Source organism: Rhodnius prolixus, unplaced genomic scaffold (assembly GCF_049639745.1).
Source record: "Rhodnius prolixus isolate KJV_2025 unplaced genomic scaffold, Rpr scaffold_1, whole genome shotgun sequence".
Classification (NCBI taxonomy): Eukaryota; Metazoa; Arthropoda; class Insecta; order Hemiptera; family Reduviidae; genus Rhodnius; species Rhodnius prolixus.
The window spans coordinates 4,209,396-4,226,805 of NW_027411581.1; the positions used below are offsets into that span (position 1 = coordinate 4,209,396).

General features: G+C 30.6%; 1 protein-coding gene across 2 annotated transcripts in view; it reads left to right on the top strand.

Moving 5' to 3' along the window:
* The window catches only part of LOC141452747 (uncharacterized), a 244,474-nt gene that overhangs the window by 90,654 nt on the left and 136,410 nt on the right, over positions 1 to 17,410 (top strand). For both annotated transcript variants that reach the window (XM_074125147.1, XM_074125150.1), the window contains one exon: positions 15,827 to 15,973. In XM_074125147.1, the coding sequence (XP_073981248.1) occupies positions 15,827 to 15,973 (147 nt within the window). The remainder of the gene's footprint in view (positions 1 to 15,826; positions 15,974 to 17,410) is intronic.

Sequence of the window (17,410 nt, forward strand, 5' to 3'; positions counted from 1 at the left end):
CTGAGTGGATTGATTCCTTCTAAAGTAGATTGATTCTTTCTAAGTGGATTGATTCCTTCTAAAGTAGATTAATTCCTTCTGAGTGGATTGATTTCTTCTAAAGTAGATTGATTCCTTCTAAATGGATTGATTCCTTCTAAGTGGATTGATTCCTTTTAAAGAGGATTGATTCCTTCTAAGTGGATTGATTCCTTCTTAGTGGATTGTTTCCTTCTAAAATAATTAGGATTAATTAAATATCATTCAGACATTTGGAGGGGGAAGAGTATTTGGGAGTTAGAACTAAGTTAGAAGAATAATAATTGCAGTTTTATGCTTTATTTGAGTGTGTCCTTGAAAAAAATTGCTTTAAGATACTTTATTAATTAAAGTTGAAGTTGAGCGTAATAATAAATAGAGAAATTATGTAGTTGTTAATTAAAACACGGTACTTAAATTAAGTCCTAACGTATAAATACTTCTACTGTTGTGTAATAGTGTGGCTACTTAAAAGGACCATTTGCTGCACTTGCGCACAACTCATTGCGTAGTTCTTAACAATTACAGCCTTTACAATTACATTACCCTAATGGCCGGCATTACTCATCACTTCCGGGGATTGAATAACGTTAACGCTGCGGGTTTTGATTGACGGCTTTAGTTAAGTATTTTTGGGACACTTTCTAGCAAAAAAAATATTTGATTAAAAAGGGGAATTTGGTTTTAAAATATTTTAATATTCTAATGCCGGAGGTCGCTAAGTCCATTTTGCTAGATTATCTGCCATCTTCATATCTTAAACGCTAACATGCCTGGCTTCCGAAAGTTACTTTATAATTATTGGCCAAAACTTAGAGCCTATGAGACTTCCTTTTTGTTTTCGAACTGACAATTTAAGAGCTCAGTACTTTTTTTTATTTTGTTTCCAATCATATTTGTTGCCATTAACTTGAACGTATTTCCGGTTACGTAAATTCCCTTTTAGGTGATAGCTAATAAACGTCCTTGTTTTGAGCAAGTAACTTTTGTCTCGGATTTTAATGTCCTTGCGGGTAACTCAGAGGTAGTTGAATTGTGCAATTACATGTGCATAGCCTATCCACATGCAAGCTCTTGCTCATCACCACATTTATAACTTTATGGGCGCCCATATTTATGCGTTGACTTTTTAAGGGTGTCCACAATAGATCTTTTAGGCTAACCTGCCTGACTTCCTACTCGTATCTATAATTTACTCGTTCTGTGGGGTTCTTGCTTTTGTTTTCATTGTTATAATCATTCTTTAAGTATTATGGAGAATGTAGGCGCCACGGTAGCCGAGCGGTTAGAGGCTAGACCCGCAAAGCTAAAATGTATTGCGGTACTAGGCTATATTCCCAGTCTATACCTTTAATGGTTAATATGAGAAATTTATAGTAAAGTATGTTTGCTAGTCGCCTCAATCCACGACCTAATCTTTGTAGGTGGAAGTAAAGTCTGCCTGAAATAATAGGTATTTCTTTACTTTTTATGGACTATGTTGTTTACAGTAACCGTTTTGAATGGCACATTTATGCAATTGATGTTAATATTTTTTTTTTTTTAATTCGACCATTAACAAATAATTTGGAAAATCATAAATAATTTTTCAACCAAAAAATAAAATAGATAACAAAGCGTAATGAAGATGGCAGTGTGACCACAGGTCGCCATGGTCACCTGATTATAACCATAACAGAGTATAACCTCCACAAGGCTCAAACTCCTATTACGTGGTACATCTCTGTTTGTAATCAGAGCTAAAAATGTTTGACAAATAGGGGAAGACTTGTTTTGTTTTTTGTTTTTTCAACCCAATCGACCAGAGTTCGAATTATAAATTAGTTTATACGATAGACAAGTGAATAACATTTACTTATGTACTAAATTTTGTACGAGGTCTCGTTTACATTCGGCTGAATATATATTCGCTGAATAACATCATAGAAACTACCTAAGTTTCGTGACAAGACTATTAAATAGGGGACAACCTAGATTCTTGTTTTTTTTTATGGTCTATTGTAGTAAACAACGGCATTTACTGTTAACTGTGCCATATTAATATGGAATATGCACGACTCCAAGCATTTACCGCAACCGGCTACGTGATGTAATTTTATTGAATTCAAATTGTATTTAATATTGTATATATATATATTGCAATATTGCTGGAAGTGGTGCACTCTATTGTGAAAGTCTGGCATTTCTCGGCACTTATAACTTTTGCCCACGCGTTAAAGGAAAGCGACGCCATGACGTCATCTAGCTACGTGTGATTAATTATAGGATCTACTTTTATTTTAGTTGTTGCTTTACAATTGTCATGCTTTATGATAGTAGTGATGAGCTGTGGAAGTATTATTTAGTTTGATGTCATTGTCGCACTGAGAAAGGAATGAATGTGTTGAACTTTAAAAGAAATATGTGGCAGACAGCTGGGATGGTGGTTGTAACTCAGGAAAAAAGGGTATTTCATTTTGCTGAGCTATTAAAAGAATTCTAGGGACTCCCTTAATGTTAAGGGAAGTGCTGGTCAGAACCAGCTGTTGGCGTGTCGTCTTACTCCTCATGCAAGTCACATTTCCGGCCGTGATCGGTCTCATAGTATTCATCTCATCTTATGGAAATCAAAAAGGCCATCCAGGTTGATTGAAAGATGGTGTAGAGTCTTTTAGAGACCTCTTTCAATCATCTGATTGGTTATCTCACGTTTGACGTTGTGGTTTAAGGAGATACCTTTATCCCTTTTTTTTTTTTTTTTTTTTTTTTTTACACATGCTTAAACCCTTCTGCAGGGTTTTCATGAGTTTAAAAAAGGGAAATACCCACATCCATTTTTATGGTGGATTATTTGTGTAGAGGAGCATGACGAGGACTGGTTTTTTAAAAGGAACTCCTAAGGTGGAGGAACTTAAGAGTGTTTGTTTTTCTTAAGGTTGAAACTTAAGGTTATATTTTCCATAGGATGAAAATATTAATGCCAGTTTCAGTCATGCTAAACTTTATTATGCCGAGCTTTCGACCTAGGGACTAGGTCCATCTTCAGGGCTAATTTACAATATACTGTTTTACATCATTAGAGAGTTGATGTGTCTTCTGTCTTTTCTGTTCATGGACTGAATGTGATGACATGAACAGACAAGACAGAAGACACACCAACTTTCTAATGATGTAAAACAGTATATTGTAAATTAGCCCTGAAGATGGACCTAGTCCCTAGGTCGAAAGTTCCGGCATAATAAAGTTTATAATGACTGAAACTGGCATTAAATTTTTCATCCTATTGAAACTATGTTTCAGTCACCAAAAATAATGAACAATTGCTATAGTTTCCGTTGTTCGGACAGCTGTGTGATTCTTACGCTTTGGAATTGGTTACCATCCTGGGTCATTTACTATTGTGGTTTTCCTGGTATCTACACAGAGTACAGAGAGGTTTTGTGCTACGTTTCCACAGATTCTCCTGTAATATCCGCTAGAATACAGGTTGATGATGGAAATGAGATCGTCGACAATCTGCCAATGAGAAAAAGCAGTGACTCGCTTCATAAGAAACCCCGCCCACCAAAATAAAACAACCATTGTTCTACTCAATGATCAGACTTTTTCTTTCCTCTGCGATATTATTTCAAGTGTGTCACTGTTGCAAATTCCATTTATAAAATGAAATTCAAGCACTATTTTGCAACAAGTCCCCCACGCTGTGAGATGAAACAGCAGTATTTCGTTTATAGATTAGGCTGGATTTACTGTTACATGCTTTGTCATCTTCTGACGTACTTTGTTCTTGTCCTTGAGATATCCACTTTAGCATTAAGGAGTAAATAAAATGAATTAAGAGTTAAGAAGTGGCCTTTAAAAAATAAAATGGATGATGAAATAATACATTTCTGATGTCTTTAAAATCACCAGTAATACTCTTTTTTATTCGCATTTCTTAATTTCTTTTTGAAATACCGGCCATTTAATGCGAAGAGAGTTTAAAATAATTATAAAAAAAAAAGGTAATTGAGAAACATTTAATTCAAATTAAGTTAAACAATCACAGGTTCTGTATTACAAAAAATAGAGATACTTGCTTCAGTTCTGAAAGTTGCCGCGTGGCTGCACCACATGGTAGACTTGTCTGCCAATTTTTAGTTCTAGTGATGGTTGCCAGATGTCAGGCGCTGTTACAAAGCGTAAGATATTCATTTTTCCAAACTACTTACCGTTTTTCTTGTCTCTGAACGTAGTTAATAGATAGTTTTACACAGTTTATCACAGAGTTTGGAAATATTTGTGGGTAAATGGAGAAAAGTCTCAATGTAAATATCTCATAAACAAAAAACTTGCAGTTTAAAAAGTTAAGTATAAGGGTCGATTAAACGCTAAAAAAGGTACATAAATCAGCAAGTACCCATCTCACTTCATTAATACTTCATTGATATCATCTGAGTAATTTGACTGCACTAACTTTTCATTAATATTTTTTTAGAATTTATCATCTGTCACACACCTTTATACATCCGTAAGAATGTTTCAGTTAGAATAATAAAATGTGAATAACATCGTCATAATTAGTAATAAAAAGGCACTTTATTTTAACTCTAATTCATTATTCTTGTGATTTTTCTTTATTATGCCCTTTATTCTGAATAATCATCTCATACAAACGGCACATTAAAATAAGATGTAGGGAATGTTGGAGTTGCTCTATTTACTGTCGTAATTTGAATTAGTTAGGTAAAACGAAATTTCAGTCTTGAATTCGTCTTTAAATCAGTTATAGAGGAAACATTTCTCTACAATTCGGTAAAGATTTCATTAAAATCGGAACAATAGGAAGAGAGATATTTAGGTTTGAAATTTGAACCATTTGCAAAACCTCCAAATTTTAACCTTCAATATCTCAATACGTTTTATCACTGGAACATTGCTATTTATATCAGTTATAGAGAAAACGTTTCTCTACAATTTGGTAAAGATTCCACTAAAATCGGAACAATAGGAAGAAAGATACATATTAAGGTTTGAAATTTGAGCTGTTTGCAAAACCTCCAAATTTTAACCTTCAATATCTCAATACGTTTTATCACTGGAACATTGCTATTTATATCAGTTATAGAGAAAACGTTTCTCTACAATTTGGTAAAGATTCCACTAAAATCGGAACAATAGGAAGAGAGATACATATTACGGTTTAAAATTTGAGCTGTTTGCAAAACCACCTTTTAACCTTCAATATCTCAATAAGTTTGATCAGTAGAATACCCTCTCAAATTACAGAAACTTAATAACAAATAAATAATACTTATAATAAGAATTCATTCATTTTCAAACTTTAATTTAAAGTAGCCCTTTAATTGAGTTCTTGTAATGAAGATTTATAATTATTAATAAAGTACGTTACTACTAACCCTAAAAATATGCACATCATTATCTGATTTATTTTACATATATGTAGCATTCAGGGTAATCGATCTAGGGATATATTAATTTAAAAATATTTATAATTAAATTATATATCTCGTATCTGACAACAACACGTTTATTCAAGAAAATTTTAAATTTAATGTCCGCCTAACGCAAATAAGGGAGGGGCATATCAAGTCTTGAAGGTCGTGCTCATTCCCTTCCTAAAAAAAAAAATAAGGCTATTGTCTTACAAGTTTCTCTTTATTCCCTGTAAAAGGGCTTCATGCAATCGTGCTAAAAAATTTTGAAATTACCTTTTCCGCCGGAAATATAGGTTTTGATTAAGCAAAAACCTGTTTTACAAAGCTCATGCTCTTTGCATTTGAATGTTATTGACACGTATTTTAACCCGTTAGATTGCAGTTACAATTCAAATAATGCATTTTCCGCTACGTCATTAAAAAGAGCCACGTCAGTCATAGAATGATAACTGAAGTTTGTGCCGAAAAAAAAAATTCTCTTTTTTTAACGCATGCCATTTTTGTTTAACAGTTATTTCCCTGAAAGATCCGCTAGATCGCTCTCGCTACGGTCGATTACAGCTGTTGTCTTGGACTCCCCTCTGTCGGAAAGTATTTGAACGTTAGATAGTTTCATAAAAACACCGATTGGAAGCGCTCATTCACTCTTAAGAATGTTTTACCGTTTCGTTTTTAAAGAATTGTGTCAAATTCATAATATCCTGTTTTCACCGGATTTTTACCGATTTCAGAATTTTATTACGTCACATAATTAGGTACAGAATGATCTTTAAATTAGATGAAGCATCATTTTTTTCCTTATTTACTGTTTTACTTTTTTAATACTTAGAACAGGGTTGGGGTACAAGACAGTTCTGAGAAGCATACTGTTTCATGACCACACGGATTTAACTGGTAAATATAGAAGTGAGAAACTTCTGAGTAAGTCAGTATAATTCTAAAACGGAAAATCGCCCACAGTTCTAATTTGATCATTCGATTTCAGTGATTCAGTTTCAGCCAATCTATTGCCATTTTACTGAATCAAGTTTTTATAGAGTTACATTTTGGTATATTTGAATCAGTGAAATCTTTAACTTCAAATATCTAGAAAACTACCCGACACATTTTGTTTATATTTCACCTGTACATGGGGACTACTATTGTCTATAATTGTGTAAAATTTAGTAAAAATCTATCGAGTAGTTTTCGAGATTTTTTGAGTTAAAGTTTGTTTCCGTTCTATAAAGTGAAAACATTAACTTCAAATATCTCAAAAAATACTCGTTAGATTTTGTTAATATTTTACCTGTATATGGAGACTACTATTGTCTATAATTGTGTAAAATTTAGTAAAAATCTATCGAGTAGTTTTCGAGATTTTTTGAGTTAAATTTTGTTTCCGTTCTTTAAAGTGAAAACTTTAACTTAAAATATCTCAAAAACTACTCGATAGATTTTGTTAATATTTTACCTGTATCTGGAGACTACTATTGTCTATAATTGTGTAAAATTTAGTAAAAATCTATCGAGTAGTTTTCGAGATTTTTTGAGTTAAAGTTTGTTTCCGTTCTATAAAGTGAAAACATTAACTTCAAATATCTCAAAAAATACTCGTTAGATTTTGTTAATATTTTACCTGTATATGGAGACTACTATTGTCTATAATTGTGTAAAATTTAGTAAAAATCTATCGAGTAGTTTTCGAGATTTTTTGAGTTAAATTTTGTTTCCGTTCTTTAAAGTGAAAACTTTAACTTAAAATATCTCAAAAACTACTCGATAGATTTTGTTAATATTTTACCTGTATCTGGAGACTACTATTGTCTATAATTGTGTAAAATTTAGTAAAAATCTATCGAGTAGTTTTCGAGATTTTTTGAGTTAAATTTTGTTTCCGTTCTTTAAAGTGAAAACTTCAACTTCAAATATCTCGTGAACTACTCGATAGATTTTGTTTATATTTTACCTGTATATGGAGACTACTATTGTCTATAATAGTGTAAAATTTAGTAAAAATCTATGGAGTAGTTTTCGAGATTTTTTGAGTTAAATTTTGTTTCCGTTCTTTTAAGTGAAAACTTCAACTTCAAATATCTCGTGAACTACTCGATAGATTTTGTTTATATTTTACCTGTATATGGAGACTACTATTGTCTATAATAGTGTAAAATTTAGTAAAAATCTATGGAGTAGTTTTCGAGATTTTTTGAGTTAAATTTTGTTTCCGTTCTATAAAGTGAAAACTTTAACTTCAAATATCTCAAAAACTACTCGATAGATTTTGTTTATATTTCACATGTATATGGAGACTACTATTGTCTATAATTGTGTAAAATTTAGTAAAAATCTCTCGAGTAGTTTTCGAGATTTTTTGAGTTAAAGTTTGTTTCCGTTCTATAAAGTGAAAACATTAACTTCAAATATCTCAAAAAATACTCGTTAGATTTTGTTTATATTTCACATGTATATGGAGACTACTATTGTCTATAATTGTGTAAAATTTAGTAAAAATCTATCGAGTAGTTTTCGAGATTTATTGAGTTAAAATTTGTTTCCGTTCTATAAAGTGAAAACTTTAACTTCAAATATCTCAAAAACTACTCGATAGATTTTGTTTATATTTCACATGTATATGGAGACTACTATTGTCTATAATTGTGTAAAATTTAGTAAAAATCTCTCGAGTAGTTTTCGAGATTTTTTGAGTTAAAGTTTGTTTCCGTTCTATAAAGTGAAAACATTAACTTCAAATATCTCAAAAAATACTCGTTAGATTTTGTAAATATTTTACCTGTATATGGAGACTACTATTGTCTATAATTGTGTAAAATTTAGTAAAAATCTATCGAGTAGTTTTCGAGATTTATTGAGTTAAAATTTGTTTCCGTTCTATAAAGTGAAAACTTTAACTTCAAATATCTCAAAAACTACTCGATAGATTTTGTTAATATTTTACCTGTATATGGAGACTACTATTGTCTATAATTGTGTAAAATTTAGTAAAAATCTATCAAATAGTTTTCGAGATTTTTTGAGTTAAATTTTGTTTCCGTTCTTTAAAGTGAAAACTTTAACTTAAAATATCTCAAAAACTACTCGATAGATTTTGTTTATATTTCACTTGTATATGAAGACTACTGTTGTCTATAGTTGTGTAAAATTTAGTAAAAATCTATCGAGTAGTTTTCGAGATTTTTTGAGCTAAATTTTGTTTCCGTTCTTTAAAGTGAAAACTATAACTTTAAATATCTCAAAAACTGCTCGATAGATTTTGTTTATATTTTATCTGTATATGGAGACTACTATTGTCTATAATTGTATAAAATTTCGTAAAATTCTATCGAGTAGAAAACAAGATATTTTGAGTTGAATTTTGGTTTCGTTTGAAACAGTGAAATATTTAACTTCAATTATCTTGAAAACTACTCGATAGATTTTATTTATATTTTACTTGTATATGGAAACTACTATTGTCTAAAATTGTGTAAAATTTAGTAAAAATCTATCGAGTAGTTTTAGAGATTTTTTGAGTTAAATTTTGTTTCCGTTCTTTAAAGTGAAAACTTTAACTTCAAATATCTCAAGAACTACTCGATAGATTGTGTTTATATTTCACCTGTATATGGAGACTACTGTTGTCTATAGTTGCGTAAAATTTAGTAAAAATCTATCGAGTAGTTTTCGAGATTTTTTGAGTTAAATTTTGTTTCCGTTCTTTAAAGTGAAAACTATAACTTTAAATATCTGAAAAACTACTCGATAGATTTTGTTTATATTTCACCTGTATATGGAGACTACTATTGTCTATAATTGTATAAAATTTCGTAAAATTCTATCGAGTAGAAAACGAGATATTTAGAGTTGAATTTTGGTTTCGTGTGAAACAGTGAAATATTTAACTTCAATTATCATGAAAACTACTCGATAGATTGTGTTTATATTTTACCTGTGTATGAAAACTACTATTGTCTACAATTGTGAAAAATTTAGTATAAATCTATCGAGTAGTTTTCGAGATTTTTTGAGTTAAATTTTTTTTCCGTTCTTTAAAGTAAAACTTTAACTTCAAATATCTCAAGAACTACTCGATAGATTGTGTTTATATTTCACCTGTATATGGAGACTACTGTTGTCTATAGTTGTGTAAAATTTAGTAAAAATCTATCGAGTAGTTTTCGAGATTTTTTGAGTTAAATTTTGTTTCCGTTCTTTAAAGTGAAAACTATAACTTTAAATATCTCAAAAACTACTCGATAGATTTTGTTTATATTTTATCTGTATATGGAGACTACTATTGTCTATAATTGTATAAAATTTCGTAAAATTCTATCGAGTAGAAAACGAGATATTTAGAGTTGAATTTTGGTTTCGTGTGAAACAGTGAAATATTTAACTTCAATTATCATGAAAACTACTCGATAGATTGTGTTTACATTTTACCTGTATTTGGAGACTACTATTGTCTACAATTGTGTAAAATTTAGTAAAAATCTATCGAGTAGTTTTCGAGATTTTTTGAGTTAAATTTGGTTTCCGTTCTTTAAAGTGAAAACTTTAACTTCAAATATCTCAAGAACTACTTGATAGATTGTGTTTATATTTCACCTGTATATGGAGACTACTGTTGTCTATAGTTGTGTAAAATTTAGTAAAAATCTATCGAGTAGTTTTCGAGATTTTTTGAGTTAAATTTTGTTTCCGTTCTTTAAAGTGAAAACTATAACTTCAAATATCTCAAAAACTACCCGACACATTTTGTTTATATTTCACCTGTACATGGGGACTACTATTGTCTATAATTGTGTAAAATTTAGTAAAAATCTATCGAGTAGTTTTCGAGATTTTTTGAGTTAAATTTTGTTTCCGTTCTTTAAAGTGAAAACTATAACTTCAAATATCTCAAAAACTACCCGACAGATTTTGTTTATATTTCACCTGTACATGGGGACTACTATTGTCTATAATTGTGTAAAATTTAGTAAAAATCTATCGAGTAGTTTTCGAGATTTTTTGAGTTAAATTTTGTTTCCGTTCTTTAAAGTGAAAACTATAACTTTAAATATCTCAAAAACTACTCGATAGATTTTGTTTATATTTTATCTGTATATGGAGACTACTATTGTCTATAATTGTATAAAATTTCGTAAAATTCTATCGAGTAGAAAACGAGATATTTAGAGTTGAATTTTGGTTTCGTTTGAAACAGTGAAATATTTAACTTCAATTATCTTGAAAACTACTCGATAGATTTTATTTATATTTTACTTGTATATGGAAACTACTATTGTCTACAATTGTGTAAAATTTAGTAAAAATCTATCGAGTAGTTTTAGAGATTTTTTGAGTTAAATTTTGTTTCCGTTCTTTAAAGTGAAAACTTTAACTTCAAATATCTCAAGAACTACTCGATAGATTGTGTTTATATTTTACCTGTGTATGAAAACTACTATTGTCTACAATTGTGAAAAATTTAGTATAAATCTATCGAGTAGTTTTAGAGATTTTTTGAGTTAAATTTTTTTTCCGTTCTTTAAAGTAAAACTTTAACTTCAAATATCTCAAGAACTACTCGATAGATTGTGTTTATATTTCACCTGTATATGGAGACTACTGTTGTCTATAGTTGTGTAAAATTTAGTAAAAATCTATCGAGTAGTTTTCGAGATTTTTTGAGTTAAATTTTGTTTCCGTTCTTTAAAGTGAAAACTATAACTTTAAATATCTCAAAAACTACTCGATAGATTTTGTTTATATTTTATCTGTATATGGAGACTACTATTGTCTATAATTGTATAAAATTTCGTAAAATTCTATCGAGTAGAAAACGAGATATTTAGAGTTGAATTTTGGTTTCGTGTGAAACAGTGAAATATTTAACTTCAATTATCATGAAAACTACTCGATAGATTGTGTTTATATTTTACCTGTATTTGGAGACTACTATTGTCTACAATTGTGTAAAATTTAGTAAAAATCTATCGAGTAGTTTTCGAGATTTTTTGAGTTAAATTTGGTTTCCGTTCTTTAAAGTGAAAACTTTAACTTCAAATATCTCAAGAACTACTTGATAGATTGTGTTTATATTTCACCTGTATATGGAGACTACTGTTGTCTATAGTTGTGTAAAATTTAGTAAAAATCTATCGAGTAGTTTTCGAGATTTTTTGAGTTAAATTTTGTTTCCGTTCTTTAAAGTGAAAACTATAACTTCAAATATCTCAAAAACTACCCGACACATTTTGTTTATATTTCACCTGTACATGGGGACTACTATTGTCTATAATTGTGTAAAATTTAGTAAAAATCTATCGAGTAGTTTTCGAGATTTTTTGAGTTAAATTTTGTTTCCGTTCTTTAAAGTGAAAACTATAACTTCAAATATCTCAAAAACTACCCGACAGATTTTGTTCATATTTCACCTGTACATGGGGACTACTATTGTCTATAATTGTGTAAAATTTAGTAAAAATCTATCGAGTAGTTTTCGAGATTTTTTGAGTTAAATTTTGTTTCCGTTCTTTAAAGTGAAAACTATAACTTTAAATATCTCAAAAACTACTCGATAGATTTTGTTTATATTTTATCTGTATATGGAGACTACTATTGTCTATAATTGTATAAAATTTCGTAAAATTCTATCGAGTAGAAAACGAGATATTTAGAGTTGAATTTTGGTTTCGTGTGAAACAGTGAAATATTTAACTTCAATTATCATGCAAACTATTCGATAGATTGTGTTTATATTTTACCTGTATATGAAAACTACTATTTTCTACAATTGTGTAAAATTTAGTAAAAATCTATCGAGTAGTTTTCGAGATTTTTTGAGTTAAATTTTGTTTCCGTTCTTTAAAGCGAAAACTTTAACTTCAAATATCTTGAAAACTACTGGATAGATTTTGTTTATATTTTACCTGTATATGGAAACTACTATTGTCTACAATTGTGTATAATTTAGTAAAAATCTATTGAGTAGTTTTCGAGATTTTTTGAGTTAAATTTTTTTTCCGTTCTTTAAAGTGAAAACTTTAACTTCAAATATCTCAAAAACTACTCGATAGATTTTGTTTATATTTCACCTGTATATGGAGACTACTGTTGTCTATAGTGGTGTAAAATTTAGTAAAAATCTATCGAGTAGTTTTCGAGATTTTTTGAGTTAAATTTTGTTTCCGTTCTTTAAAGTGAAAACTTTAACTTTAAATATCTCGAAAACTGCTTGATAGATTTTTTTTTTATATTTCACCTGTATTTGGAGACTACTATGGTAAAATTTAGTAAAAATCTATCGAGTAGTTTTTGAGATTTTTTGTGTTAAAGTTGGTTTTCTTTCTATAAAGTGAAAACTTTAACTTCAAATATCTCGAAAACTACTCAATAGATTTCGTTTATATTTTACCTGTATATGTAGACAACTTTTGTCTATAATTGTATAAAATTTCGTAAAAATCCGTCGAGTAGGAAACGAGATATATAGAGTTAAAATTTTGTTGTTTGAAGCAGTTACATCTTTACCTTCAAATATCTGGAAAACTACTCGATAGATTTTATTCATATTTTATCTGTATATGGATACAACTTTTGTCTATAACTGCATAAAATTTCGTAAAAATCCGTCGAGTAGGGAAACTATATATAGAGGTTAATTTTGTTTTCATTGGAAACAATGAAATCTTTGTGTACCTCAGAAGGGTTTAATCAACCCTTATACTCAACTTTTTAAACTTAAAGTTTTTATTAAGGAGATAATAAGAGAACACTTTCTTGTGGGTTAGTGTGTGAAAGCAACGAAGAAATCTGTGTGAGAATTCGCTTGAATTGTTACTTTTACAGAATTTTATTCATAGATTATTATGGTTAGCTACATCTAACGTTTAGATTATTATTATTATTATTATCATGTTATCAAGGCACCGCAGCTATAGTGTCTATACTTTAGATTAGGCTTAAAAGTATTTATGTAATTTAAAGTATTAATGTACTCATCTTTAAAGTATTTCATGTACTAATACTAAAATTTTAGATTATAAAGTGGTAAATTCACTGACTATGTGTGTGCTTTCAAAGATAATCTATACAAAATATAGATTTGCCGAGTAAACACACTTCCCACGTTCCATATGGTGTGCGAATGCTTGGCTCCTGAGTATTTTGCAAAGGATTTGCATATTTCCGCTTCATGGTTTTGTTTATCTTCTTGGAAACACTCGAGCTGCTCTTTTTACTCGCTATCTCTCTCTCTCTTTCTCTCTCTCTATTTATTTATTTATTTATTTTAACTTTTATCGATAGCGAAAATTTATTTCTTACATAAACACACATATTGGTTTACAAAAAGGGGTTAAATTTAACTGCATTCTATTTTACTGGTGTGTGGCGTGCCTTTTAGTGTGCACATCGCCAAATAAAGAAATCGGCTCAGCTGTTATACGAAAGTTCCAGCTGTCTGGGAGAGTGACTAAGAGTGGAAGGCATTCTTTAACCAATAAGATTGTCCTGTGTTTTTTTTTTCATTTATTTTTAATCTCTTTACGCCACGGTAGACGAGCGGTTAGAGGCTAGACTTGCAAAGCGGTACTAGACTATATTCCCAGTATATACCTTTAATGGTTATTATGAGAATTTTGCAGTAAAGTATGTTTGCTAGACGCCACGACAGCCGAGTGGTTAGAAGCTAGACCCGCAAAGCTAAGATGTATTGCGGTACTAGGCTATATTCCCAGTCTATACCTTTAATGGTTAATATGAGAAATTTATAGTAAAGTATGTTTGCTAGTCGCCACGGTAGCCGAGCGGTTAGAGGCTAGACCCGCAAAGCTAAGATGTATTGCAGTACTAGGCTATATTCCCAGTCTATACCTTTAATGGTTAATATGAGAAATTTATAGTAAAGTATGTTTGCTAGTCGGCTCTGTCCACGGACACCTAATTTGGTAGTTGGAAGTGAAGTCAGCCTGAAATAGTAGACGTCATTTTTTCCTCCTTTGATCGCTTATACACAATCCATTTTTTTTTTTTTTAAATAGTTTTCTTCCAAACTTTCCCTTGGGGAGGAAATAAACTTTTCCGGGCTTAAGCGACTTTTTTGAAAACAATATTTCCGGTGACAACTCCATATCGTAAAATTGATGCCATTACCGGTAAAATTGCTAACCGAAGTTGATCGAATTTCCGAATAGATCTAGGAATATATATGAGATATTTTGAGAACTTCATACTACGACTAGATACCACTAATGTTTCTTCCATGAATGTTAGAAACAAAATATAAGTAAAAATTACCAGTTTAAAGAATTGTGTAAAAATTAAACAATTTTCAGTCCCAGAATTAAGAATTTTTTATTTTCTCCACATTTTTCTTTGCTAAAATTGAAATTAAATAGGGTTAAACATTTTTCCTGCCAAACCCCAATTTAGAATTCCGCTTTAAGCGGTTGTTAGCGAGGAATTCCTATGAATTAAAACCTTAACTGCCCAGTTAAGTGCAAACGCTCACCATTGTTTGAACCGCATTACACGCGTGTGTTGCAATTTCCGTCTATAAATAAATCACCACTTTGCAAAAAGCGGGTTTATTCTCCCTCCACTCATCGCTCCAGATCTACTAATTGATGCACTAACTATCAGCCATTCCTAAATACTTTAATTAATGGTTAAATTAAATAAATGGTGAAGTTAAATTTAATATTATTAAATCAGCGTATTAAATGAATAGTCATTATTCTGTACTATCTTTTTAACAAAAACAGTTTTAAAAGTTAAGTATAAGAATTGATTAAACACGTAAAAGGTTTAAAAATTACAGTACTTAACTTAGAAGCTGTAAGAACAGGATAACAATTCTCTACAATTCGGTAAAGAATTCATTGAAATCGCAACAATAGAAAAAATGAGAACCATTGCAAAACCTCAAAAATTTAACCTTCAATATCTCAATAACTATTAGCACTAGAACATTGCTATTTATATCAGTTATGGAGCTTACTCTTCCCTACAATTCGGTAAAGATTCTACTAAAATCGGAACAATAGGAAGAGAGATAGAAAGGTTTGAAATTTGAAGTAAGTTAAAACCCACTAAAATTTAACCTTCTATATCTCAATAGCTATTAGCACTAAAACATTCCTATTTTTATCAGTTATGGAGCTTTCTTTTCTCTACAATTCGGTTAAGAACTCATTGAAATCGCAACAATAGGAAGAGAGATATAAAGGTTTGAAATTTGAACCATTTGCAAAAGTTTACTTTTACGTTTAAAGTTACAAGAAAGTAAGTTTACAATTACTCCACTCTAAGCACGATCTCCTTCTCTAACTTAAGGGCAACTTTTATTTTTTAAACTGAATTTATAATTACGTTCAAGAAAATAGCCGTAAATAATTTTTTCTTTTAAATATGCTCATTTTCAGATGGTCTAAATCAACACGTATACTTGGAGACCATCGTTGAAGAGACTTCCGATGATCTACGTAGTGATTCAGAATACTCGGATGAAGGCGGATGGCGGGATACGGATTCAGAGACCGATAGTGTCATCCATATCCCAAACAATATTGGTAAGTGGAGCCTTTTTATATTTTACTTTATACTGAGCTCGTTATCGGTGAATTTGGGATGAATACGTTTCATCAATAACCATTTTTAATTTGGGTTTAGATCTCTATCTTTCAATTAAAGATATCACTTGTCCTGTTCTAAGTTTAATGCTTCAAAATTGTTCTACAAATTTTGTATTTACTTGTATTGGGATTCGCGTAAACGAAAAATGAGGACTTCAGGGATTTATTACGATTTTCCCGGCAAATATCTTTTCTAGTTAGTTGTCTTAAGATGTGAAAAAGGTACGATTAAGTGCGTTCTAAAGTATCTATTAAGTCTCCGTTTCGGCGTACGTACTAGATGTTAGTCGGCTTGAATATACCTAGTTTTCTTTTACAATAGTAAAGGGCATTTGTGGGAAGCATGAAATCAAAGGGCCCCTCTATTAGAGTCACTTTTCTAGGAAATAAGCATAGTAAAAGTAAAGTAATGGCTATTTTTTCAGGCAAGCTTTACATCCAACTACCAAATTAGGTGTCGTGGACGGAGGCGACTAGCAAACATACTTTACTATAAATTTTTCATATTAATCATTAAAGGTATAGACTGGGCATATAGCCTAGTACAGCAATACATCTTAGCTTTGCGGGTCTAGTCTCTAACTACTCGGTTACCGTGGCGCCTAGCGAACATACTTTACTATAAACTCATATTAACCATTAAAAGTATAGACTGGGAATATAGCCTTGTACCGCAATACATCTTAGCTTTGCGGGTCTAGCCTCTAACCGCTCGGCTATCGTGGCGCTTTTATAAGGATAGTGCATATAAGTATAAGACAGCGAGTAATATACAAGAGAATATGTGTGAGTGTTCACATGAAATTTATTATCTACTTATTCTTAACGAATCAATAAATTCTCAACAGCTGATATAGTTATTTAGTTTAGTTATTCCCTTTTAAAATTACACGATCTAATTTTTGTTAATTTTAACGCTTTATTAATTTTACTCAAATTATATATTGGAATTCTTTAAGTTATCTAGTTTTTTTATTTATTTTATACTTTAATGTTATTACAAGCAAATTCCTAAATTGTTTGCGCCTGATAAGGATATGCGAGATAATAAACCACAAAAAATCTTTTATTGCGTAATGTATGTATTTATGTGTACACAAAAATTTGATATGAAACTCAATTATGCTATTTCACATTAAAACTGTCCGAGGCGCCACGGTAGCCGAGCGGTTAGAGGCGAGACCCGCAAAGCTAAGATGTATTGCGGCACTAGGCTATATTCCCCAGTCTATACCTTTAATGGTTAATATGAGAAATTTATAGTAAAGTATGTTTGCTAGTCGCATCCGTCCACGACACCTAATTTGGTTGAAGGTAAAGCTCGCCTGAAAAAATAGGCAGTTATTTTTACTAAGTACTTTACTTTTACTATCT